This window comes from Bemisia tabaci, chromosome 2 (assembly GCF_918797505.1).
Source record: "Bemisia tabaci chromosome 2, PGI_BMITA_v3".
NCBI classification, from domain to species: Eukaryota; Metazoa; Arthropoda; class Insecta; order Hemiptera; family Aleyrodidae; genus Bemisia; species Bemisia tabaci.
In genome coordinates this window covers 53,420,430-53,442,425 of record NC_092794.1, presented here as the reverse complement: position 1 = coordinate 53,442,425, position 21,996 = coordinate 53,420,430, and the positions used below count along the sequence as shown (strand labels likewise).

Sequence of the window (21,996 nt, the reverse complement as noted above, 5' to 3'; positions counted from 1 at the left end):
TGTCTAATTTGACTGCATTTTGCAATTTGGAACTATAAATTCTGGCCCAGTTTAGAAACAACGTATGTGCCATTCTTTTCCCTATGCACATGAGTGTTTTTTCAGATGAGCCAGAATTTATAGTTCCTAATTGCAAAATGCAGTCCAATTAGGCGTGGTCATTGTGCCTAATGACGCTAAATTTGATTACGGCCTTCCATTTTTGTTCCACGTAACAATTTTTAGAAAAGTCGGTTCTTTTTTGTTTATTATTTTACAAGGTGGAGAAATGGTGCTGGGTCCACACCATTCCGTGGCGAGAACAAGGCCAAGGAATTCAAAAAATTATTCAATTAGTGTCACGAAGATTTTTTAGATCCCTCGGCGTGACCTCAACTTAATGATCCAATGCAAACTGCCTGAGCTGAACACTCTTCGCCTTCAGTTTTGTACTGGTACTCATTGGAGCAAAAAATCTTTTTGACTCTAATTGAATCATTTCTAATTTCTTAGCCTTATTTTCCCCGCGAAATGGTGTGGGCTCAGCACCATTTTTCCACCTTGTTAAACACAGTGCGGGCCAGTTTTTTCCCCCTCATTTACTATTTTATTAGGTTCGTATGAACTTTTTTTATTACCAAAAATACGTCTCCCGGTCGAAAAAATCTAATTTTCTGGAAAATCCCGATGTGGTAATTCCTTAGGCTTTTTATCCGGACCCAGCTCCAAAAAATACGCCGGGATCGGTGGAGGAAAGGGAGTTGGTGAAGTTTCTGAGGAGACCCCCGGAAATTCCCTTTTGTGCTGAGAAGACCCTAAGTTCTAGTAAAGTGAAAGCAAGCCATCCTTCAGAAAATTACTATAGCTACGTATATGACCTGACCTATGTGTTGACGAAGTCTCGGAAGAGGATTTTGAATCGAGTAAGATAATTAATCCGATGGCCAACGTGCGAAACCATCTCTGTTTGTGACGTTGCTGACTTCTTCTCATACTTTAATTTTTTCATTGGAAAACTAGTCAACATATTTGTTTTAACACTGCCTTGATTAGCAGAATACTCCCCTTACTGCCTTTAATACTGCCTTTATGAGCAGAACACTCCATATGAATTCCACGCTATGCTTTTGGCTTGTTCCTCCTCCAAAAAGTAAAGAAAGAGCAGAAATTTTGAGACACCGCGATGGAAAACCGTGGTTCCGCACTTTGGCTATCGTTATGATGGATATCTTTGCTAAGAATTCAAATTTTCTCACGAGTTTCATTAATTTTTCTCCGGAACAGTTCGTTTTCATTGGTTCTCAAGAGTCCAATGGTAGTCTTAACACTGATGAACCAATCAGAAAGCGGCACTGACATGGCAGCACTCTCCCTCCATCCATCCCTAATCAGCCTCGATCCACCGCGGCGCGCGAGCCCTGCCCAGTTCATCCGTCTAACTTCCTTCCGCTCATAATTCCCACTGATGACTATAATGCGGGAGCTTTTTCGTGTGTTGTGAGTCCTCAAATAACAAGATGGGTGCGGTCACAACACCATAGTACTCATTTATTGATTTTCAAGTTTTCCTTCTTCTTCCTCCCCCTCCACCCCGAACCCGCCTCTCTTTCTCTCTCTCTCTACCCTCGTTCCTTCGTCTCCTTCCATCTCCCTCTCTGCGACTTCCTTTTGCCCTATTTCCTTCACCATCCAACACCGCCGCCGTCGCCGCCCGAAAGCTCCACGTAATGAGGATGGTAAAAAAACCGAATCGGTGGATCACTCAACCGAGTACAGCCGTCTTCACGCGGTCAAAGTGGGTAAACGATGCCTTTTCCAGCTCTCCCATTGGCCATCGTTGCAAGTTCAGGTCATCGATTGTTCACCTCGAAGCTCCTGCCTTGTGAGGACGGCTCAAAAATGGAGTTGATGCAAGGTCATGCACGGATAAAAAAGCCTCATAGTGCGGGCACTAGACTGTCTGCGGACTGACTATTGAAATTTATAGACAAAACAATAGACAAAGAAAACAAAAAGGATATGGAGGGATCCCATTGGTGGAGGCGGATAATTGCAATGGACAAAGGACGTACGTTATAGACTAACTAACGGCAACCCACAAGAGACCCGATAGTTAGTCCATCATTTTCTCCCTTAGTCTATAAGAACTACCCATTTCAACCAATAGGATCGCTGTATACTCCCTGTGTCTTCTTTGTCTATAGCTTTGTCTATCAATTTCAATAATCGGCCCGCTGGCCATATATGTCCCTCAGCGGGCTGATTATTGAAATCGATACCTGGATAAAACGATAGACAAAGAGATGATAGATCGATCCTGTTGGTTGAAACAGGCGGGTGTTGTAGACCAAAGGAGAGAATGATGGACTAACTATTGGGTCACTTGTGCGTTGCCGTTAACGAGTATTTTACTTACCTCCTTTGTCCATTGAAACCGCATATCGACGGTGTAAGTCGGCAATCACATAACTCGGTTTGCGACGTCGCAGACTTCCTGTCATACTTTATTTTTTAAACGAAAAACTACTCAACGGCAGTTCATTAAAACTGTCGTGATTTTTCTTCTCTGCGCGAAGAAAAGTCTGCAAAAACCTCAAGGAATGATGTCAATGTGTTCTTTTTTAAAGAAATGACATAGAGGCGGAGATTTTCAGACACCGCAAACGAGTTATGTGATTGCTGACTTACACCGTCGATATTCCCACCAAACAAGATCGCTCCAGGTTTTCTTCGTCCTCTCTATCTATTGATTTATCAATCACCTTCAATTGAAATTGATTGATAAATTGGCCGGATTCTTAAGAATCCGGCCGCAGGGCCTCTAGTAGTAAGAGACTATTTATTTTAAAGACCCCGTACCAACAATCTGAGCGATGTAATCCGGTGAGGCAAAAGTTAAGTACGGAGATCCAGTGGCGACGCGTGAATGATCGATTATCGATATTTCTCCATTTGAAGCTATGGTAAAGAATCGATTATTAAGGTGTTCGCTGCGAAAGCTCTGTTTATCGATCCTTTTTCATAGGTTTGCATGACAGTTCAATCGATATATCGCAAAGCCCGCCATGCCACTGCGAAGGTCATGGCCATTTTACGACTAATGATGGTTGATGAGCAAATTGTTAATCATGCAATTTGCCAAATGATAACTGATGGATGACAGGGTGAGGATATGAAAAGGCGAAATTTTGCAAATGAGGCAAATCATTTCAGAAATCTCCTTAACTTCCAAGAAATGCGCGAGGAATTTTGATCAATGCGAGTGAGACATATTTTTCACCAATTCGATTAATTGGACGTATGTCTATCAAACAGAATTAAGTGCACTCCCTGGGAAAAAACACATTGGATCTAGAGTGCAGACTCTTGAAAAGATTTCGTCTCAAGCTGCAACTGCGTATTGAAGGAAATTTCGACATTCCAATTGCTATAAATTACATCGTCAGAAACTAGAAGTCACTCTTAAAGACCGAAATCCAACGCAATACCCCCCGAAAATGCAATCCAACCCATAGCAGTCACAGAACATATCACTCCCTCACTGGGTAATATTCCGGAATTAATTAGCTGAGAGATCATAATCAAATGAATTATAACACGTGGTCGAATGAACGCTCGTGTCTTGTGTCATTGCATGCACTTCGTTGCGTTGTCCGGTGCCGACATGATTCGCCTTCATCCAGGAGGGTAGGCCAGAAAGCAGCTCACAGACACGAATAGTGGCCTACCGGTCGTTTTACATTTCTTTGCATGGCAGCTGCACCAACTTGATTCATTTGATTGTGATCAAATGAAAGGCGTTAGTTCGGTTCACTCAGATCGATATTGGCGACTCTCCAATTTCAGGTGAATTAAGTTAATCGGATTCGTCGAACATATCAACTCGGCCTCTAACGGTGTTTCCTTTACCTAGATGCATTTCCTTATTTTTCGAGATAGATTTTGATCCAAAAAATTAAATGCAGCTCCTGAGTTACGGCCATTTTCCTCTCAATAACCTGGACAGTAACAAACTGGTGGACCTATCGTGGTATCGTGGACCTGCCAGCTCTAAAAACAGCCAGCTCCTCTGCTCCATGATCTTGCCATTCGTCCTCGGTCTTTGGCTTCCATACCACTTTTCATATTCTTATACTGGACGTAATTTCTTGATTTTTCTGCCTCTCTATTAAAAAATTCTAATTTCAAGCCATGATTATGGTTCGGTCTCCTTTTAAAAAATTAAAATATCGCAATACGGAGATACGCATTTTTGCAGTTCCATAGTCGATATTTACTGTCCGTAATTGTTCAAATAGGCAGACACATACAGATACACATTTCGACGGTGAAACTACCAAACCACGTATCTCGGTTTGCGACGTCGCAGACTTCCTGTCATACTTTATTTTTTAAATGAAAAACTATTTAACGTCCAGCCTTGAAAATTTCTGTGATTTTTCCTCTTCGCGCGGAGAAAATTCTGTGAAAATTTCAAGAAATGATATTGATTCGATCTACTTCCAAAAAATAAAATGTGAGCGTAGATTTTTAAACACCGCAAACGAGATACGTGGTTTGGTAGTTTCACCGTCGATTTATTGTCTGCCCTAGTCTAGTATTCACACTCGAAAGACAGATACCCACACCTGCTCGTCTATACGTTTAACCGTACACCTATAGTTGTACAATTTGACTTAATGAGTTAGGTGTCATTTAATTATAAACCTCAAAACCGGTAGAAAACATTTTGTGTACGATTATATTGAAAGGGGAATTGAGCTTTTTATTGCATATCCACTGTGGAACAGACAGCGTTGAGATCAATAGGGAAATGAAGCCTTTAAAAGAACAAGGACACAAACGATGCCAAATCTCTCTCGAAATAAATAAAAAAAACAACGTTTAAAATTGTTTTCTAGCTTCTCTCATTAAGTGAAGCAATTAGTAGGACACGTTAGTGCTTGTTTTTTACTCATCGGTTTCCAGATGTGGTGGGACAAGAAAATGAGAATTAGTTATGTCAGGAACCTGAAGGGGTCGGAGCAAATCTAGTTTCACATGACGCATTAGGAAGGGATGAGTGCAGGAGGCGATTCTCATTCTCGAAGTTTCTCCTACTGTTTATCCTCTATTTAATTCTATTATGAAGGATCGAGTCCAGTGGAAGAGTCCGACTCGACGAATATCGATTGTTTACCCATGTTTAAATGAACGACTCTCGGTGTTGCCAACTTGCAATTTTCACCACTGGATTGGTATATGCTGTGAGCGTTGCTCTTCGTAGACAGTAATCAATATTAATACACAAAACCAGTATCGATTGGTGTCTTTAAAAATTTTCTTGCCGATTTGTGTATCAAGAGTGAATTTTTTGTGCGATCTTGTTGAAAGGGTAAAGTTAAGTATAATGCATGTTACGGACTTAGGGTCAGTAGTTCCTTCCTTTAGATACTGAAACTAAATTATCTTGGTGAAAATATCTTGAAACGTTGACTACGGTTTACTCCAGATTCGCAATCGCACATTCTTCATGATTAAAATTTCTTTTAAAAGTCAATTAGTATGATTTGTTAATCGTCATGGTAAAAAACGTTGTATTTTGTTTATACCGTCATAAAGGTACGATCCTCTTTCTCTCTACCCCTCTTCCCCAACTCCCACCGCTCTCCTCCATGCCCCTCTCGCCCTCTCCCCCTCCCCCTCCCTCACCTTTTCATTAACAACGTTTTGCGGGAAATCATAAGTGTTAAACATATTGCGATGTAAAAGCACTTAAAATATTTGAAATTTGCGGGAGATGCTCAGTATTTTTTACGCAAAGGAAGTGAATGCATACTGATAGTTGTTTCAGGTTTTATTTATGCTAGTTCGGTCCTTTTCTATCAAGAAGGATATCAATAATTGCGAGGAAAATCTTGATTCTAAAACTTCCACCCCTTGGTAGACTCGCGCGAAACGCATTTTTTTTTTTTTTTTTTTTCACAATTTGAATAAACAGTTCCCCTGACTTGAACCCAGCTCAGCTTCCGAAGGCTGCTCCGTAACACAAAAGTGCCTGTTTTGGTGACGGTCTAAAAATTCGAATACAACGAGCCCATCTGGAATGCCAATAGCGTAAATATTATGAAAACTAGTCAGGTAGATCTTCAGATTTGTCTATGTCAAAACATGGACCGACATTTTTGCAGTTAGAAAGGCGGAAATAATTATTTTACGGGACCTAGGATGTTGCGGAGGCAAAAAAGGGATTTTTCGAAAACGACTAGGTATTTAAACGCAAGAAAAATCCGGGAATGGGCTGATCGAAATTTATCTTCCACGTAGCGACCTTTGCGTGCGCTTTATAGGTGACCTAGTTTCGGTCAAGGTAGTCAGGTCGTTGGTTGAATCCCCGAATTTCTCTGGGGGTGTCTGCACCCGGCATTCGTAATTCGATTGATATTCTAACAACTTTGCGATGGGTGCGGGAAAGCAGTGCCAGCGTGCGGTTCACCTGTGAGCGTGCCTCGTTTTCCATCCACTTTTCAAGACACGGATAATCGGAGGGAACCTACCTGCGCCCCTATCAACTTAAGTCGAGAGTAAACGATAGTCCATTTTCATTACTGTCATTTAGCACTCGCATCATACTATTATCATTTTTGATTGCTCGACTGAACTGAGACTCACCCAGTGGCGTGGCGTACTTTACGATATATCGATTGATCTACCATTTAAACCTATGGAACCGGATGGATTATTAGGGTGTTCGCAGCGAACACCCTCATAATCGATTCTTTACCACAGCTCAAATGGGGAAATATCGATAATCGATCATTCACGCCTCGCCACTGGACTCACCACTACGAAAAGGAGCAATACTCTGCCGTGCTAAGGAAAAACGCCGTATGAGCCATCAGACATTGCCAAGTTTCCTTTGATAAAATACGAATTTATTGGAAAAGTTATGAATATTTTTATTCCAATTTTTTCAGACAATATTGTTCGCAGTTCTATCCAAAATATGTGAAAATTTCAAGGAAAAATACGCATAACTTTCCTTTAAGATAAACATTTTATCGGAGAAAATTTGGCAACTCTCGAATGTTCATATACGGCGTTTTTCCTTAGCATGGCAGTAACTGCCTGCAAAGGAAAAACGCCGTGTGAATATTGCCAGTTCACATAACCAGAGTTGCCACGATACTGTGTGTGAAATAGTTGCTTCAAGCGCCGCGCCGTGGCACTCTGCGGCGCGGCGGGCGGGCAGCCAGCACGAAACGCGCATTGGCGCCTACAAACCTAACAGGGATACTTCAAGCATTGCACAATGCGTGAAGTATCCCTGTTAGGTTTGTAGGCGCCAGTGCGTCGCCGCTCCGCTTTGTGTTAGACTATAATATTTAATCTCGCGGAGTCAGCGTTTTTCAACTCATGATTTTGAAATGTTTGCACACTCTGTATGGACTATTCTCATTTAATTGATGAAAAAAACATATGTCTTAAAGAAAAATATAATGTATGTTTTGTAAATATTAAGGTAGCTCCGCATCAAACTTAATGATTTCCAAAGCGCACGAATTTCTACACAATTTCTTATAGCCTTTTATAGCCAATGGCGATAAAGTGTAAAGCCCGGCGATAGGAACTGTAGCCCGACTGTATACTTTTTTATAGCTTCGTATAGCCTGGCTATATGATTTGCTCCGCTTTCTACAATCGGCTATATGATTTTCAATAGCCTTCTTTAGTCGGCTATAAGAACTCCCATGGTATTTTGAAACGCAGCTCCTATCGTCAATTTTTACCAGGGTATCAAAAGGTAACAACTAGATGTCTTACAGAAAAAATGATGAAATTTAAAAGAAAAAGTAAAACGAAAAAAAATACCCAATTTCTCAAATAGCAATCTCTCAACTACCATTTTGGTCGATTATAATGAACAGAGACCTACCTGATAAAAGAACTAAACTAGACGTTGAGTCTGCGGTGTCTGATATCTCAGAAACTTTCCACCGCATGAAAAAAAACTCACCCACGCACTACTTGCATCCCCCCTTAACCCTCCCCCTTCCCGTACCCCCTGTAACCTCCCCTCCCCCTCGAGGGTGGCTACTGGCTCCGGCTATTTCCGGCCATTTTCGGCTGCATTCGGCCAATTGACCATTAGGCTTATTTGGCCGTTTTGTCATTTGGACTGCATTTTGCAATATGGACCTATAAATTCTGGCCCGGTTTAAAAACAACGTATGTGCCATTAGTTTTCTTCTGAAAATAAGTGTTTTTTCAGACGAGCCAGAATTTATAGTTCCAAATTGCAAAACGCAGTCCATTTATGAGTGTTCCCGGTTGATGACGTCATTGTAGAACTGATCGATAGCGTCATCAAGCACCCATTGATGACATCATCAAGCACCCATTGATGACGTCATCAAGCACCCTTTGATGCAGTTTTCCAGCACGCTTTGATGACGTCATCAAGCACCCTTTGAAAACGTCATCAAGCACCCTTTGATGACGTCATCGGGGAGCACGATTTTTCCTGATTTTCATGATTTTGGCCTGAATGTTCTCACCGAAGCATGGATGATTTTGTTCCAGGTGGAAGGCAAGAAGACGACAAGACAGGAGGAGGTAGGCGGGAATGGAGACGGCGAGAGCGTCGCTCGGATGAGGAGGAGCGACGCCTTGATTGACGCCGCCGTCGTCGTCGCCGTCGGCACCACTCGAGGAGACGGTGGTCACGGCCGTCAAGGTTCCAGCCGAGTAAGGCTCCCGACCTAATAAAATGCCTTATCTTCAACGCCGTTATCACGCGCCTCTCAAGAAGCGTGCAGTTCGGACAAGCTTTTAATTAGAACCCCGAAAAAATCAATACATATTCAATCACCCCCTCTCCGAAGAAATGGCGTAACGATGATAGCAAATCTTTGAGCCTGGCATGGCTGAGCTACAGAATTTCATCTACCATGTGTTTTAAATATTGACGCCCCGAAACTCAGCCGCCAGCCGCTCAGGCCTCTCGTTTTAGTCCCGAAAAATACCGAATAATGTAACTCCCCCGTCAATTATCGCTCTCTCACCTGCGTGCGTGACTTTCGCCGAGACAATGGATAGTAAACTTTTTAAATTATACGCGATCACAAGTGCAATTTTCACTCTTTACTTGAAAAAGAGGAAGAACATTATTTCGAATTGATTGGCTGCCTTCGCGAGTTGTTCTCCCCGTTCTAGTTTTAATCAACCCCCCGCTCGCGACCCTCCCCTAGTTGTTAATTTAGTCTTTACGAAGCGTTGACCATGTGTACAATTTCCTCGATGGACTTTTGATGGCTTTGCGAGAAAATGGGCGTCCCTCCAAGAAACGGAAGCCTTCGCTGGAGGAAGAATGACCCGATGTCGGATCCTCGTTGCTATGACAACTGCCGGGCTTTTCCTTCAATCGGAAATCCATCAAAACGCCGGGCGCTGCTCTGTTATGAGTGATTCCCGAAAGAACTTCTTCACATGGATCGTATCACTAATCTTCTGTTGCTGGAAACCAGCTCAAAGAAACTACTCTCGTCATTCAAGTGAGTACTTTTCTCCTCCTCCAGTGGTGAGGCGTGAATCAATCATCGATATTTCCTTGTCTGAAACTTTAGTAAAAAATCGACTATTAAGGTGTTCGTTGCGAGCACCCTATCTATCGATTCTTTTCCATAGATTCAAATGGTAAATAAATCGATATATCGCAAATTACGCCACGCTACCCTTCTTTATCCTTTGCATGCGGGAGAAATATTCAAGCATCAACGGCCAAAGTACTAAACCATGTATCTCCATTGCGAAGTTTCAACATTTTTTCGAGGAGAAACAAGGCAACCCAATGGCTTGTTTACACGGAATATTCTGCTCACGGGGAAGAAAAATCAAGCAAGTTTTCAAGAAATTACGTTGACTATGGTACCAAGGAAAATATAAAGTAGGTATGACAAGAAGTTTGCCAGGTCGCAAACGGAGATCCGTGGTTTCGCACTTTAGCCATCGGCGTATTTCATGTAGTGGGTGATTTCACGATAATAGGAATAGTCGTGTCGCCGTGGGTTTTGAACGACACCGGGCAAAACGATTGAAAACCAAATTAATTAATCAATAGGAATGATGTCCCTGAACCTATCCATGCTAAAAAATATGATGAATTATTATTATATTTAATAATATGAGACTTTAAAGGCCGAAAATGTCCGGTCGGTTACGCGTCGCCAACCCCGATTTTGAAGCAAAAGAGCAATTTGCGGTAACAAATCAGTACTGATCATGAACTCTTTGGCAATATTTGCTGAAAAGAGACTCTAGTGTTCAAGAAAATTGCCAGTTTGAAGTGAAATGTTTATTATTGAGCGAGAAAAGTCATGAGAAAGAGGTGTCGCCACATTTGGCAACAAATTTTTGCAGTTGTATAAAGTGCAGTGTTTATCTCGCCAGATGGAGTCAGGAGTTTCAGAACTGCCATCAAATTGTTCGCTGAAGTCTTCTTGACAAAGCTATTACTAATAAGTCACTTTTTTTTACAATGAAAACTTTAATTATTATGAAAACCAGTGATTTTTACGTGTGTAGCACTAATTCCTCACTACGCAAAAACCTCAATTTAATAGTATTAAACTAAAAGGAAGTCTCCAAAGCTTAGAAAACTTTTAAGGCAGCATTAATTCCACCTCATAACTCAAGAATTGCCAAGTTTCATCTGTTGTATCATCTTTAATCTCACATTTTTGAGTGTCGGTTACGCTGTGTCTGTTACGTAACCGACACAATTTGGCAGGGCCGCCATGTTTGCGTGGACCTTCAGCAGTCCCGCGGGAAGCGCTGATACCTGATTCAATGGCTTGTTTATCAATCACTTTAACTTTGCACTGAATCAAAATAGAGCGTGCCAAAGCTGGAAAAAGGAAGTTTAATACCTTTAAAATGAGGTAATGAAATCCTGTTAAAATTGGTGCACTTTTATTTCTAAGGTATTTCACATTTTAACTATTCCTGTTATCGTGAAATCACCCTAGTAAGTATTTTCAAAGATTCTATGATGAATAATTGAATAAACAATAAAAATGATTAATTCACTCCTAGGGTAGCAGTGCTTCACTTCCTAACCTGCAAAAAGCGTGCGCCCCTGAAACAGGCTCACAACTCTCCTTTCTTTAGTAATAATACTTGAGGAGGCTGATTACCGTACTCTTAAAATGATTCTAAATGATTCAGGGCGGTGTCTACCACTACGTTGCGCTTCTACACTGTTTGTGCGTTTGAGAAGCAATAATTACCATAACCTACTATAATTTACCTTTAGATGCCCAGGAATTTTTTTTAAGCGGAAAGTCTTAAATCGAGTCAAATACACTGATTTTGATAGTTTTTACTCACGTGGCCCTTGAAGCACCACAGTAAAAATACGATAAACGGAACCAACACAAAATGGAAATAGAGCAAGTGAGCGGACGTTTGTTGATGACGGCGCAGAGATACAACTATTCGTGCTTAATGGATGTCCGTGTTGCGTCTGTAAAATTGAAGGCGCTATGGCGCGATGCGTGAACTCGCGATGCTTCGGCTTCGCTCCATGCTGCCAGAGAGATGTTGCTCAAATTTGGTACTGAAGTTAAAAAAACGAGGCTTGATTACGTCTCTCCTATTCTCGGCTGTGTTAACGCTCGATTTTTTTTTTTTTTTTTTTTTTAATTTGATGTTTGATCTTTTTTTACGATGTATTTGTAAATCTATATCTGAAGCTCGTAAGTGCCGGTCGGATGCAACTTGCGGGCAACGTGTTTTTAGTAAGCCTTCGTCCATTTTTTTGGGCTTGAGCATCTGGGGGTTAATGGAAGAAACTAATCTACGACGCACCACTGTGCGTCAAACCACTGTGTGTCTGTGTGTTGTGATCGAGTCAATCAGAGAGGTCGAACATGAAATTTTTGACTAATACTGCAAATTTTGATGTTTATTTCGTCACATTTTGAATTGCAAGGGGTGCTTTTGAATGAAAATTTCACGAGAAAACCAATGGAACCACTTTTAGAGCCTCAAAGAATGGTACAAACGCAGTTACAAGCGTTTGAAGTTTCCAAATGTTGTTCGACCACTCCGATTGACTCGATTTACTGCGCGACGTGTGGCAGCATCAAAACTGAGTGGTATGACATCAAATTTGCGTAAATTCATTGAAAATCTATATCAGCACTGAATCAAACAGTGAAGTCCCTTTTCGTAGTTTTCGATATACATTTTCAGTGAATCTTCATTTTGATGTGATACTACTCAGTTTTAATACTGCTACACGTTTTGGATCAGTTTCTTCCATTAATGATTTGTAGATTACGATAATTAATACTCCTCGAAGTCACAAATATTATAGAAGCGGTACGTAATGGGCGGATTGCTGCTTTAGATCATTTGGAATCACTTTAAAGAGGACCATGTCACTGAAATCGAGATTGCAGGAGCCAAAAGTACCCTTTTTATCCCTTTTCATGGGTCAAAAGTATCATTTTCTCCACCAAATTGGTCCCTGGATGCCTATCCAGGAGCTGGTCAGTTTTTTCCCCACAAATTTCGATTGTTTTGAGGTTTTCCTGAAAATGCCTCAAGTTGAATCAAAGGAGGAGTATCGACAAGGGCCGTTTTGGGGCTCACCCTGAATTTCCTCAACTGGACAATTTTTTTGCTCGTTCAAGGTCTTAATTTTACGGCATGCATCATGGTTCGATTACTTCTGGTCATTCCTCCCGATACTGACCTAAACATAGATCTGAAGGCCAATTTTAACAAAAAATGCAGATTCTCCAGGTTTGCGGCCAAAGGCCGAAGAAATCCGCATCCCTCGCTAAGTCGGCCTTCAGACCCATGTTTAAGCCAGTATCGGACCGGAAAAGAGAACGAAAATGACCAAATCATAAAAAAATCCCTTTAAATATAAACCTTCAATGAGTCAAAAATCACAGAGTCGCGAAAATTCAGCCAGGATGGACCGAAAAACGGCCCTTATCGATACGCTTCCTTTAATGTAAAGTATTTTGATCATGGATGGAGCAAATTGTCACCCAGTGCAATTCAATTCCAACGTAACGGAAATAAGCCGTGCTAAGGAAAAACGCCATATGAGCATTCGAATGCTGCCAAATTCTCTCTCAAAAATATCTATTTTTGAAAAAAGTTATGAATATTTGTCCTTGCAATTTTCAGACTTTTTAGATCAAAGTACGGACGAAATCTTCCATAAAATTGAAAGAGAGATAAGCACAAATTTTCCGGGAAATTCGTAATTTGTCGAAGGAAATTTGGCAACGCCTTGAGGGTCATATGGTGTTCCTCCTTAGCACGGTAGTACTGCCGCCTCGATCCACCAGGTATCTTATGAAATTGGATATGTTTGCAGATGAGAATTGCGAGAAGTTCAACCCCAGCTTGGAGATGGGACCACTGACGCTGCGCGATTATGTGAGGACGTTGGAGCCTTACGACCCACAGCGCCACGGGTGGCGGGGCAACGAACCCCGACCCGTGAGCCGCGAAATTGTGATCAAGAATTTTGATAATTCCTCAGAGACGTTGCTCTCTAGTTCTCCTTTTAAGACTGCCTTACCTCCTACACATCATATTAATACTAGTTCTACTAATAATCATATCATCTCTTCACCCTTAGCAGGTCAGTGTTTTCATTCACACTTACCACGTATTATCGTAATCGGCCAGTCGATTTGGCTCAAAAATTCTTGGGGAGCTAGATATACAGGGTGATCCAGGGTTAAAAGGGTTTTAAAAAACTGCAGGAAAATATCACATTATTAATTTTATCATTAATTTGAGTGTCCTACGAGTAGAAGTATTTTGGTGACATAATCTCAAAATGCAATCGAAAAAAACCGCGGATAAATCAAATCGCGAGTAATCAAAACTCTCCTGTACCTTGGTTTTCAACGTTGCATATTCCCTGTGACATTTTACTTTTTACTGGGAAAATAGTTGACCATTGTTATTGGATTTTGCACGATTTTCCTTTGTCCTTCCAATACTCCAATAGTATTCGCGAAAATCTTCAGTAATAACTTGTTGGAATCATACGGAAGGAGCTGACATCTTTAAACACCTCAATCGTCAGCGTTTTCGCAGTTTCACCATCGATATGCTACAAGGACACCCCTCCCTTGAGCTCGAATTACTGCAGCAAGGCGTTGTTGTGATGAAGGAATCCCAAGCGTCTTCAATATTGTGTGCATGCAATACGGACATCCCTAGAGCTCGAATAGTCGCATCCAAGCGAATTGCGATTGTTGTCTATGTTAAACTCGACGCAAACTGTCCCGAAATCATCATAAAATTTGGGATGGTTTGTGTTATTTTTCCTATCAACCGAAAGCAAAACAGGATCACATATACGAATTCTTCTCGGTGTATCCTTGTTAATAAAATATTTTTCCTTTTTAAAAAACCAATTTCTAAATATGATTTATTCTTTCTATGTCGTTCTTCATTTTTGCAAATCCTCCCCCCACCCTCTTTTTATTTCCTTGTCATTTAATCCCCCTTCCTGCACGTGATACTACCATCTATACAAGTAACAAACACTAAAAATGTGGCCCGAACGGTAAAAAACAAGATAGTAGAATGTAGAATAGCGCTAGGTCCACACTCTTCTGCGGGGAAAGCAAAGGTCTCAATCTTGCATTGATATTCATCAGAGCTCAAATTTTTTACTCTCATTGAAAGTTTTGGAAATTTTTTGGTCTAGCTTTCTCCACAGGGGAGTGTGTACTCAGCACTATTCTAACACCTTATTGTTTACCATCTATATTTCTATATTTGTATCGATCTCTCTTATCTGTGGGTTTTTAAGGCATCTTCAAGTAAACGTATTGGCCCACTAACCAACCAAACATGCTTTCGCGACACGCGTGTGCTAATCTTTCGTCATTCTCGTTTTTTTATTGCAGAAGCTGACAGTTATGGATCTGACGTGAGACAGCGGTATCGAGGGTTGGTGTGCGACAAGTTCGACGACGACGGCATAGTAAAATTTGAAGACCTTTGGCTGTATCTGTCCAGGTGATGGATGTCTCCAGGAGACGCAAATCGTGACTGCGCTCCTTCCCTGTTACCACCCTCTTGCCTTCACATTTAGCCTTACCTTTACCTTTACCTCAACCTCGGAAACCATCAGCGTACTCCGTGCTGGACCAATCGTCGCTGATTTCAGCTATGAATCGAGCCTCGTCTCTGCTCATCTGTAGGAGGTACATCTTACCATGCCACGATCCTCCCCTGCGCCCTGATTCTTGAAATCGATAGACAAAGTGATAGACAAAGAGGTCATAATGAGTGTGGAGTCATGCTAATGGTTAATTTGGGTGGTTCATACAGACTAATGGAGAAAGTAATGGACGAACTAAAGGGTTTCACGTGAATTGCCGTTAGTTAGTCTTTTATCTACCTCCTTTATCCATTGCAATCACTCGCTTCCACCAATAGAATCCCTTCCCCCCATCCCGTTTGTCTTTCTCCGTTTATAGCTTTGTCCATCAATTTCAACAATCAGCCCGCTGATGTGGGCTGTTTATTAAAATTGATAGACAAAGCCAGACAAAGAGGACAAAGAGGAAATGAGCTGTCCTCATGGTGGAAAGCGGGTGGTTGCAATGGATAAATCGTCGTTCCTTTGACGTAAGGGCGTCTCTCTATTTTCACATGAGCCCTAGAAAGCATGGAGGTATACGGAGCACAGGGGTCACGAGCAAACCGAGATACGCACTAACGTCAGAGGAGCGACGAAATGAGGCAACTAAAAACTGACCAGAGGCAACCTCTTAGAGAGGGGCAACCGAGAGACCCTCCCTACAGTTAGACTTAGTCTCAGACGGTAGAGTTGGTCTCTTTCCCTCTTAGTCTTGAGACAATCACCCGTTTCAACCAACAGCATTGCTTCATTTTTCTTAGGTGTTCTTTGTCTATAGCTTTGTCTATCAATTAAAGTAATTAGCCTGCTGAAACAGCGCGATAACCTGACATTAGACTGCCATTGATGATCTTACTTATGTAAATTTAGCCGTCGCACAGTGGGTCGCAAGTCTATGGAAGAGGTCCGACCAGGACATTGAAACTTTAAAGATGTTTATCCTCTTATTTAATATGAAAGGGAGAGGTTTAAAAGTGTCTCTATTGTTTGTTTGTTTTTTTTTGTTTTTTTTTTTGTTTTTTTTTTGTTTTTGTAGAATTCCCACCAAAAGTTTACTCAGCAATTTAAATCGTGGCAAAATAAATATGAAACTTTGCATTCCAGTCTATAATTTCATCTCCGACCTCTCCCAATGGCTCGTTCTACTGTGCGTTGGTTGGACAAGGTTGCCACTTTTTGCGATAAAGTGGGTATTTTACGTTGGTTTAAATGGGGGGAAAATACGTATTTTCCCGTCCTATGTGGCAACAATGCGGTTGAATCAAACGGGCATTACAGATCCTTCACACGGAAGACCGTGGTGCGACGCTGCCCTTATGCTGGAGGATGCTTTGGGCCCCAAAATGGGACCGACTATGGATCAGTTGACTGATTGTTGAAATTGATAGACAAAGCAACAGGCGAAGAAGACAAAGGGAAGATGGAGCGATCCTGTTGGTTGAAACGGGTGGTTCTCATAGACTAAGGGTAAAATGATGGACTAACTATAAGGTTTCTCGTGAGTTGCCGTCAGTTAGTCTAATACTTAGGTACCTCTCTTGTCATTGCAACCACCCGTTTGGAGACGACAACTTATCGTTGCTCTTTTGATGTGAGCGTGTATCTTTACTTCCACTTTAGTCTCAGTACGCATTAAGTTATGTTTACGCTGCCGTGCTAAGGAAAATGTCCGTATAAATTCAACCTTCAGGCGTTGCCAATTTTCCTTGGATAAAACAAGGATTTTCTGATGAACTTATGAATATTTCCTTCCAAATTTTTAGATAATTTTGTTCGCAATTTCATCTAAAGTTCCTGAAAATTTCAAGACAAAATACTCATAACATTCCTTAAAAATAAACATTTTATCGGAGGAAATTTGACAACACTCAAATGTTCATACGGCGTTCTTCCTTGGCAAGGCAGTACGGAAAGCAGGGCTCGTGTGGGAATTGAGATATGCTCTCCCGTCAAGGAGCGACGCCCTGGTAAAAATTGGCAGTAGAATCTGTGTTCCAAAATACCATAGACCTACAGCCGGCTGTAAGATTTCCAATAGCTTCTATAGCCGGCAACACAATTTCTTATAGCCTTATATAGCCGATGGCGACTAAGCAACATCCTGGCGATAAAGTGTACGCTAAACGTTACTAATTACGGATGTATGATACTGTGCAATACCTCTGGTGTGAAATAGTTGCTTCAAGCTCCGTGGTACGCTGCGGCGCGGCGCGGCGAGCGGGCAGCCAGCGCGGAACGCGCATAGGCGCCTTCAAACCTAACAGGGATACTTCACGCATTGTGCAATGCGTGAAGTATCCCTGTTAGGTTTGTAGGCGCCAGTGCGCCGCTGCTCCGCTTTGTGTTAGGCTCTATTATTTAATCTCCTGGAGTTAGCGTTTTTCAACTCATGAGTCATGACTTTGAAATGTTTGCACACTCTGTATGGATTATTCTCATTTTAATTGATGAAAAAAAAATATGCAGTAAAGGAAAATATAATGTGAGTTTTGTAAATATTAAGGTGATTCCGTACAAACTTAAGGATTTACAAAGCACACGAATTTCTACACAATTTCTTATAGCCTTTTATAGCCGATGGCGAAAAAGCAACAGCCAGGCGATAAAGTGTAAAGGCCGGCGATAGGAACTACAGCCCGGCTGTATAATTTTTTATCGCTTCGTGTAGCCCGGCCGTATGATTTTTTCCACTTTCTACTGCCAGATATATGATTTTCTATCGCCTTCTTCAGTCGGCTATAAGAACTCCTATGGTATATTGAAACGCAGCTCCTATCGCCAATTTTTACCAGGGCGTCATCGCCCTGTCACCTACGCTTGTTGCTAAAATTATCACAAAACCGATCTATTAAAAAAGGCGGATGTTTTTATGGAACTCTCGAAATTGGTTTCTAAACGAATGAAGCACATTTTAATATATTAATTAAGGAAAGTTCACAATGCTGCAAGCAAATGAAATTATATAAGCAGTCATTAAAATCTGCATCTGCTTGGAAAATCAGCTCTTTGTGGGCCTTGAGCGGACTGATTTCAGTGTCACAAAGGCACGTAGTACAATGAGGGAACGTTTTCAATTTTAAAAAATATACCTTTTGGTTTGAAGAATGGACCTTTTTGTTCTTAAGAAGTAATTTTTTATTTACCCACAAAGAGGTTTATTTTGATTTTAACTTTTTTAAAATTTTAGTTTAATAAAGAAAGCTCCGCTTTGGTGATGAAATTACTCAAAGTGGAAAAAATGTCTTTAAATTATAGACAGTATTTTTTTTAATCAAAGGGAAAAGTTTTTTTCAAATTAAAATAAACATTTTTAACACCTTTGATCAGTGTGGACAATTGACCATGTCAAGATTTTGGTCAGACGATCAAATGGACTTCATTTTGCAAATACGAACTACAATTTCTGGATCATCCGTAAAAACGCCACAGAGAAACTAATGGTGATTACGTTTTTTTTTTCTTTTTCTTTTTCTTTTTCTTTTTCTTTTTCTTTTTCTTTTTCTTTTTCTTTTTCTTTTTCTTTTTCTTTTTCTTTTTCTAAACTGAGCCAGAGATCAAAGTTCCGAATTGCAAAATTTGGACGAAATCAGAAGGATAGACGTGTTCACCAGCACTCCTTGTCCTACCATCCCTTTAGACCGAATGTATTGAATAGTTGAGTCTGAGTAAAAAGGAACCAATAGTTTTCAGGGTGATCAGGATTTTGATAATTAGTTATTGGTGGTAGTGTTCCCACACTTAAAGTCAATCAATGTACTCCTCCCTAATCAAGAAATTAGATTCAATTCAGAGCTCCTTCTTTAAAAAAATTCTCCAGTTAATGTCGGATGAAATTTTCTTTTAAAGACGCGATATTAGTCATTTTTTTACTAAAACCTTAAAAACCTGAAATTTTGCAACATGCGTTTCATAGAACGATATCTATGGTCACTTCCACTAGGGATCCGCCTTAGTTTCCAGTACATTCCTGTTAATTGTTGCATTTTTGGACGTTTGATCATTTTTATTTTCTTACAAAAGATCTCTTTTAGGTTTAAATAGAAAATTAATCACCAGCCCAAAAAAAATTTAGGGAAGTTCGTTATGTTTAATATTCATAAGCTCACACTAGTTTAATTAACGATTACGGGGTATACTGATACCAATAAATTCTAAACCATTGAACCATATTGTCATTCTAAGCAACAACTCCACTTGAAACTTCAGACATTACCAAATTTCCTTTGATAAAATTTGAATTTTTTGGAAATCTGTGAATATTTTTCTTCGAATTTTTCAAAGACTTTTATTCCTGATCAGATCTTATCTGAAACTTCCAAACGAAATTATTCATAACTCCTTGGAAATGAGTTTTTAATGGAGACCATTTGGCAACTCTCAAATGTTCATAAGGGGTTTTTGCTCAGCACGGCAGCAGTTAACCCCATTCAGAATGTGTCTCAACAGTTGTAAAATGTATTATTCAGTTCACATAAATTTTTATTTAAAATTTTCGAACTAATGTTATGCAAATCTGATGTCTCGCCATAATTTCTGTCGGATTTATGAGACTATATAATTTCAACATAATTGACTTTTTTGGTTTAATAATGTATCTTACATTAAAGCCTTTTAAAAACATATTAATAGTGGCATAATGTTTGTCTGATAATACACGGATCATTTCAGACGATAACTTCACTTTTTTCTCGACATCCTCACAAGCTACAACGAGTCCGAGGAAATGCGTTTAAGTCACAGAGCCATCTAAAAGTGAAAGAAAAAATAGCTTATTTTAGAGGTAAAAATATGGTGCACTAACGAACTATCACAGATACGGTTACTTCGGTAGATGTCGAGAAAATAACAGGGAAGTCTACTTTAGAAGCAACTCTTGCATTTTTCAACAAAGAAAACGCTTTTAAATGTATTTCACATAAATAGTTAATTTTAATTCAAAATAATTGTCAAGAACATATTTTCAAAACATGTCTTGTTTTCTAGGGCTCATTTCTGTTTCGTTTATCTCTTGGTCTCTATCATAATTCTTTTCCAATCAAAAATGTATCGCTCCTCATTTTTTCACTCCAGTATTTTACTCGATTGCGTTCAGACATAATCGAAAATGTTTAATGTTAACCGCATGGCTATGTCCAAAATTGTGCTGATAGAACCAGAGTCTAGAGAATTTTCCCAAAATTCTTTGGGACAAAATCACCCAAAAGATAATGTCGGCCAACCTGGAGCTTTTTCTTTTCAAACTTTACAGTCCAAGAACGGTAGTCGCGAGAAAAAGCTATTTCAATTTAACTGCCTATTTTAGATATTTAAATCGTTGGACTGAATGTAAGTTTACACCTTTTATCGGTACAAAAATGCGCTAACTTTGCATCTTATTCTTTGGATGATCAAAGTTTCCCGTCGAAAATTAAATTTTTGTCTTTTCAATCTTAACGTAAATTATGAGAAAAATCGCTTTCCTGAGAAAAGTGCCTCCGTGAGCTGAGGTACCTATACCCTTTTGGGCAGTCACATATCGACGGTGGAAGCCCCCAACCACGTATCTCTGTTTGCGACGTTGCAGACTTCCTGTCATACTTAAAATTTTAAATGGAAAACTAAACTTAGCGGCAATTCTTTAAAACTGCCGTTATTTGTCTTCTCTGTGCGGAGAAAATTCTGCGGAAACTTCAAGGAATGATGTCAATTTTTTCTCTTTTAAAAACATGAAATTGGAGCGGAGATTTTCAAACACCGCAAACGAGATACGTGGTTACAGCCTCACACCGTCGACGTTGCTCGTTCACCAAAATTTGACAAAAAATTATAATTAAGATTGCCATAGTCTGATGGAATATTATGCGCTCATATGTTATTAAGTTATATTATACATTATTCCGCAACGCTATCTGGAATACTGTCTGTACCGTATTATCCGGTGCCGAAGAGTCGAATTCTATCCGTACTTTTGACACCAACATTTAGCATATGTTGATGAGTCACCAAAAAATTATTATGGACGTTAGGGCAGACTTACGTGCGATCTTGACTGATCTTAAGCATACAGTATACGTATACATGCATTTGAGAATAAACTCGTTTTACCCGAGACATTTCCCTGGTAAAAATTGGCAGTAGAATCTGTGTTCCAAAATACCATAGACCTACAGCCGGCTGTAAGATTTCCAATAGCTTCTATAGCCGGCTACACAATTTCTTTTAGCCTTTTATAGCCGACCCTAGTAAAAATAAAATGCCCTTAGTGCGTTCGGAGTGCACTCCGAACGCACTAAGTGTGTAGTGTGAGAGTGGGTGCGCTTCGAGTGCACTCGGGGTGCACTCGAGGTGCTCTCGGGTGCACTCGAGGTGCTCTCGAGGTGCGTCCGAGGTGTGTCCGAATCCACCGACGGGTCGAGGATACCTTTCCATTGTATCCGCGCCGGGTTCTTACCTGGCGGCGTGACCCTTGATGATCTACTGGTGGCGAATAATTTGCGAACCAATTTTTTTAATATTTGAAAATTGTCCGTTTATTTCGACGGATTCGGATTCAGCTTGCAATCCTGATGAAAAATATGTATACTTTTGAGTAGATATATTGGTAAGTTCGCGATCCAGAAATAAAAAAAATGCAATGAGAAGCATTTTAGAAGCGCGGAAGAAATTCGCGAGTTTTGTAATTCAATAACTTTTAGTTATACTTACTTTTAACTATACATATTTTTCATCAGGATTGCAAGCTGAATCTGAATCCGTCGAAATAAAAGGAAAATTTACAAACGTTAAAAAAATTGGTCCGCAAATTTTGGGCTCCCAATAGACTTGAGGACCGTAGACAGGTAAAGACCCGGCATCGACACAATGAG

The 21,996-nt window shown here is 40.3% G+C and overlaps 1 protein-coding gene across 1 annotated transcript in view; it reads left to right on the top strand.

The window, feature by feature from the left end:
* The window catches only part of LOC109030311 (uncharacterized), a 32,745-nt gene extending 11,346 nt beyond the window's left edge, over window positions 1-21,399 (top strand). Inside the window, exons 2-4 of the mRNA XM_019041595.2 lie at window positions 8,542-9,512; window positions 13,358-13,627; window positions 14,913-21,399. Of these exons, the coding sequence (XP_018897140.1) occupies window positions 9,329-9,512; window positions 13,358-13,627; window positions 14,913-15,028 (570 nt within the window). The 5' untranslated portion in view covers window positions 8,542-9,328 and the 3' untranslated portion in view covers window positions 15,029-21,399. The remainder of the gene's footprint in view (window positions 1-8,541; window positions 9,513-13,357; window positions 13,628-14,912) is intronic.
* The last annotated feature ends 597 nt before the right edge of the window (window positions 21,400-21,996 follow it).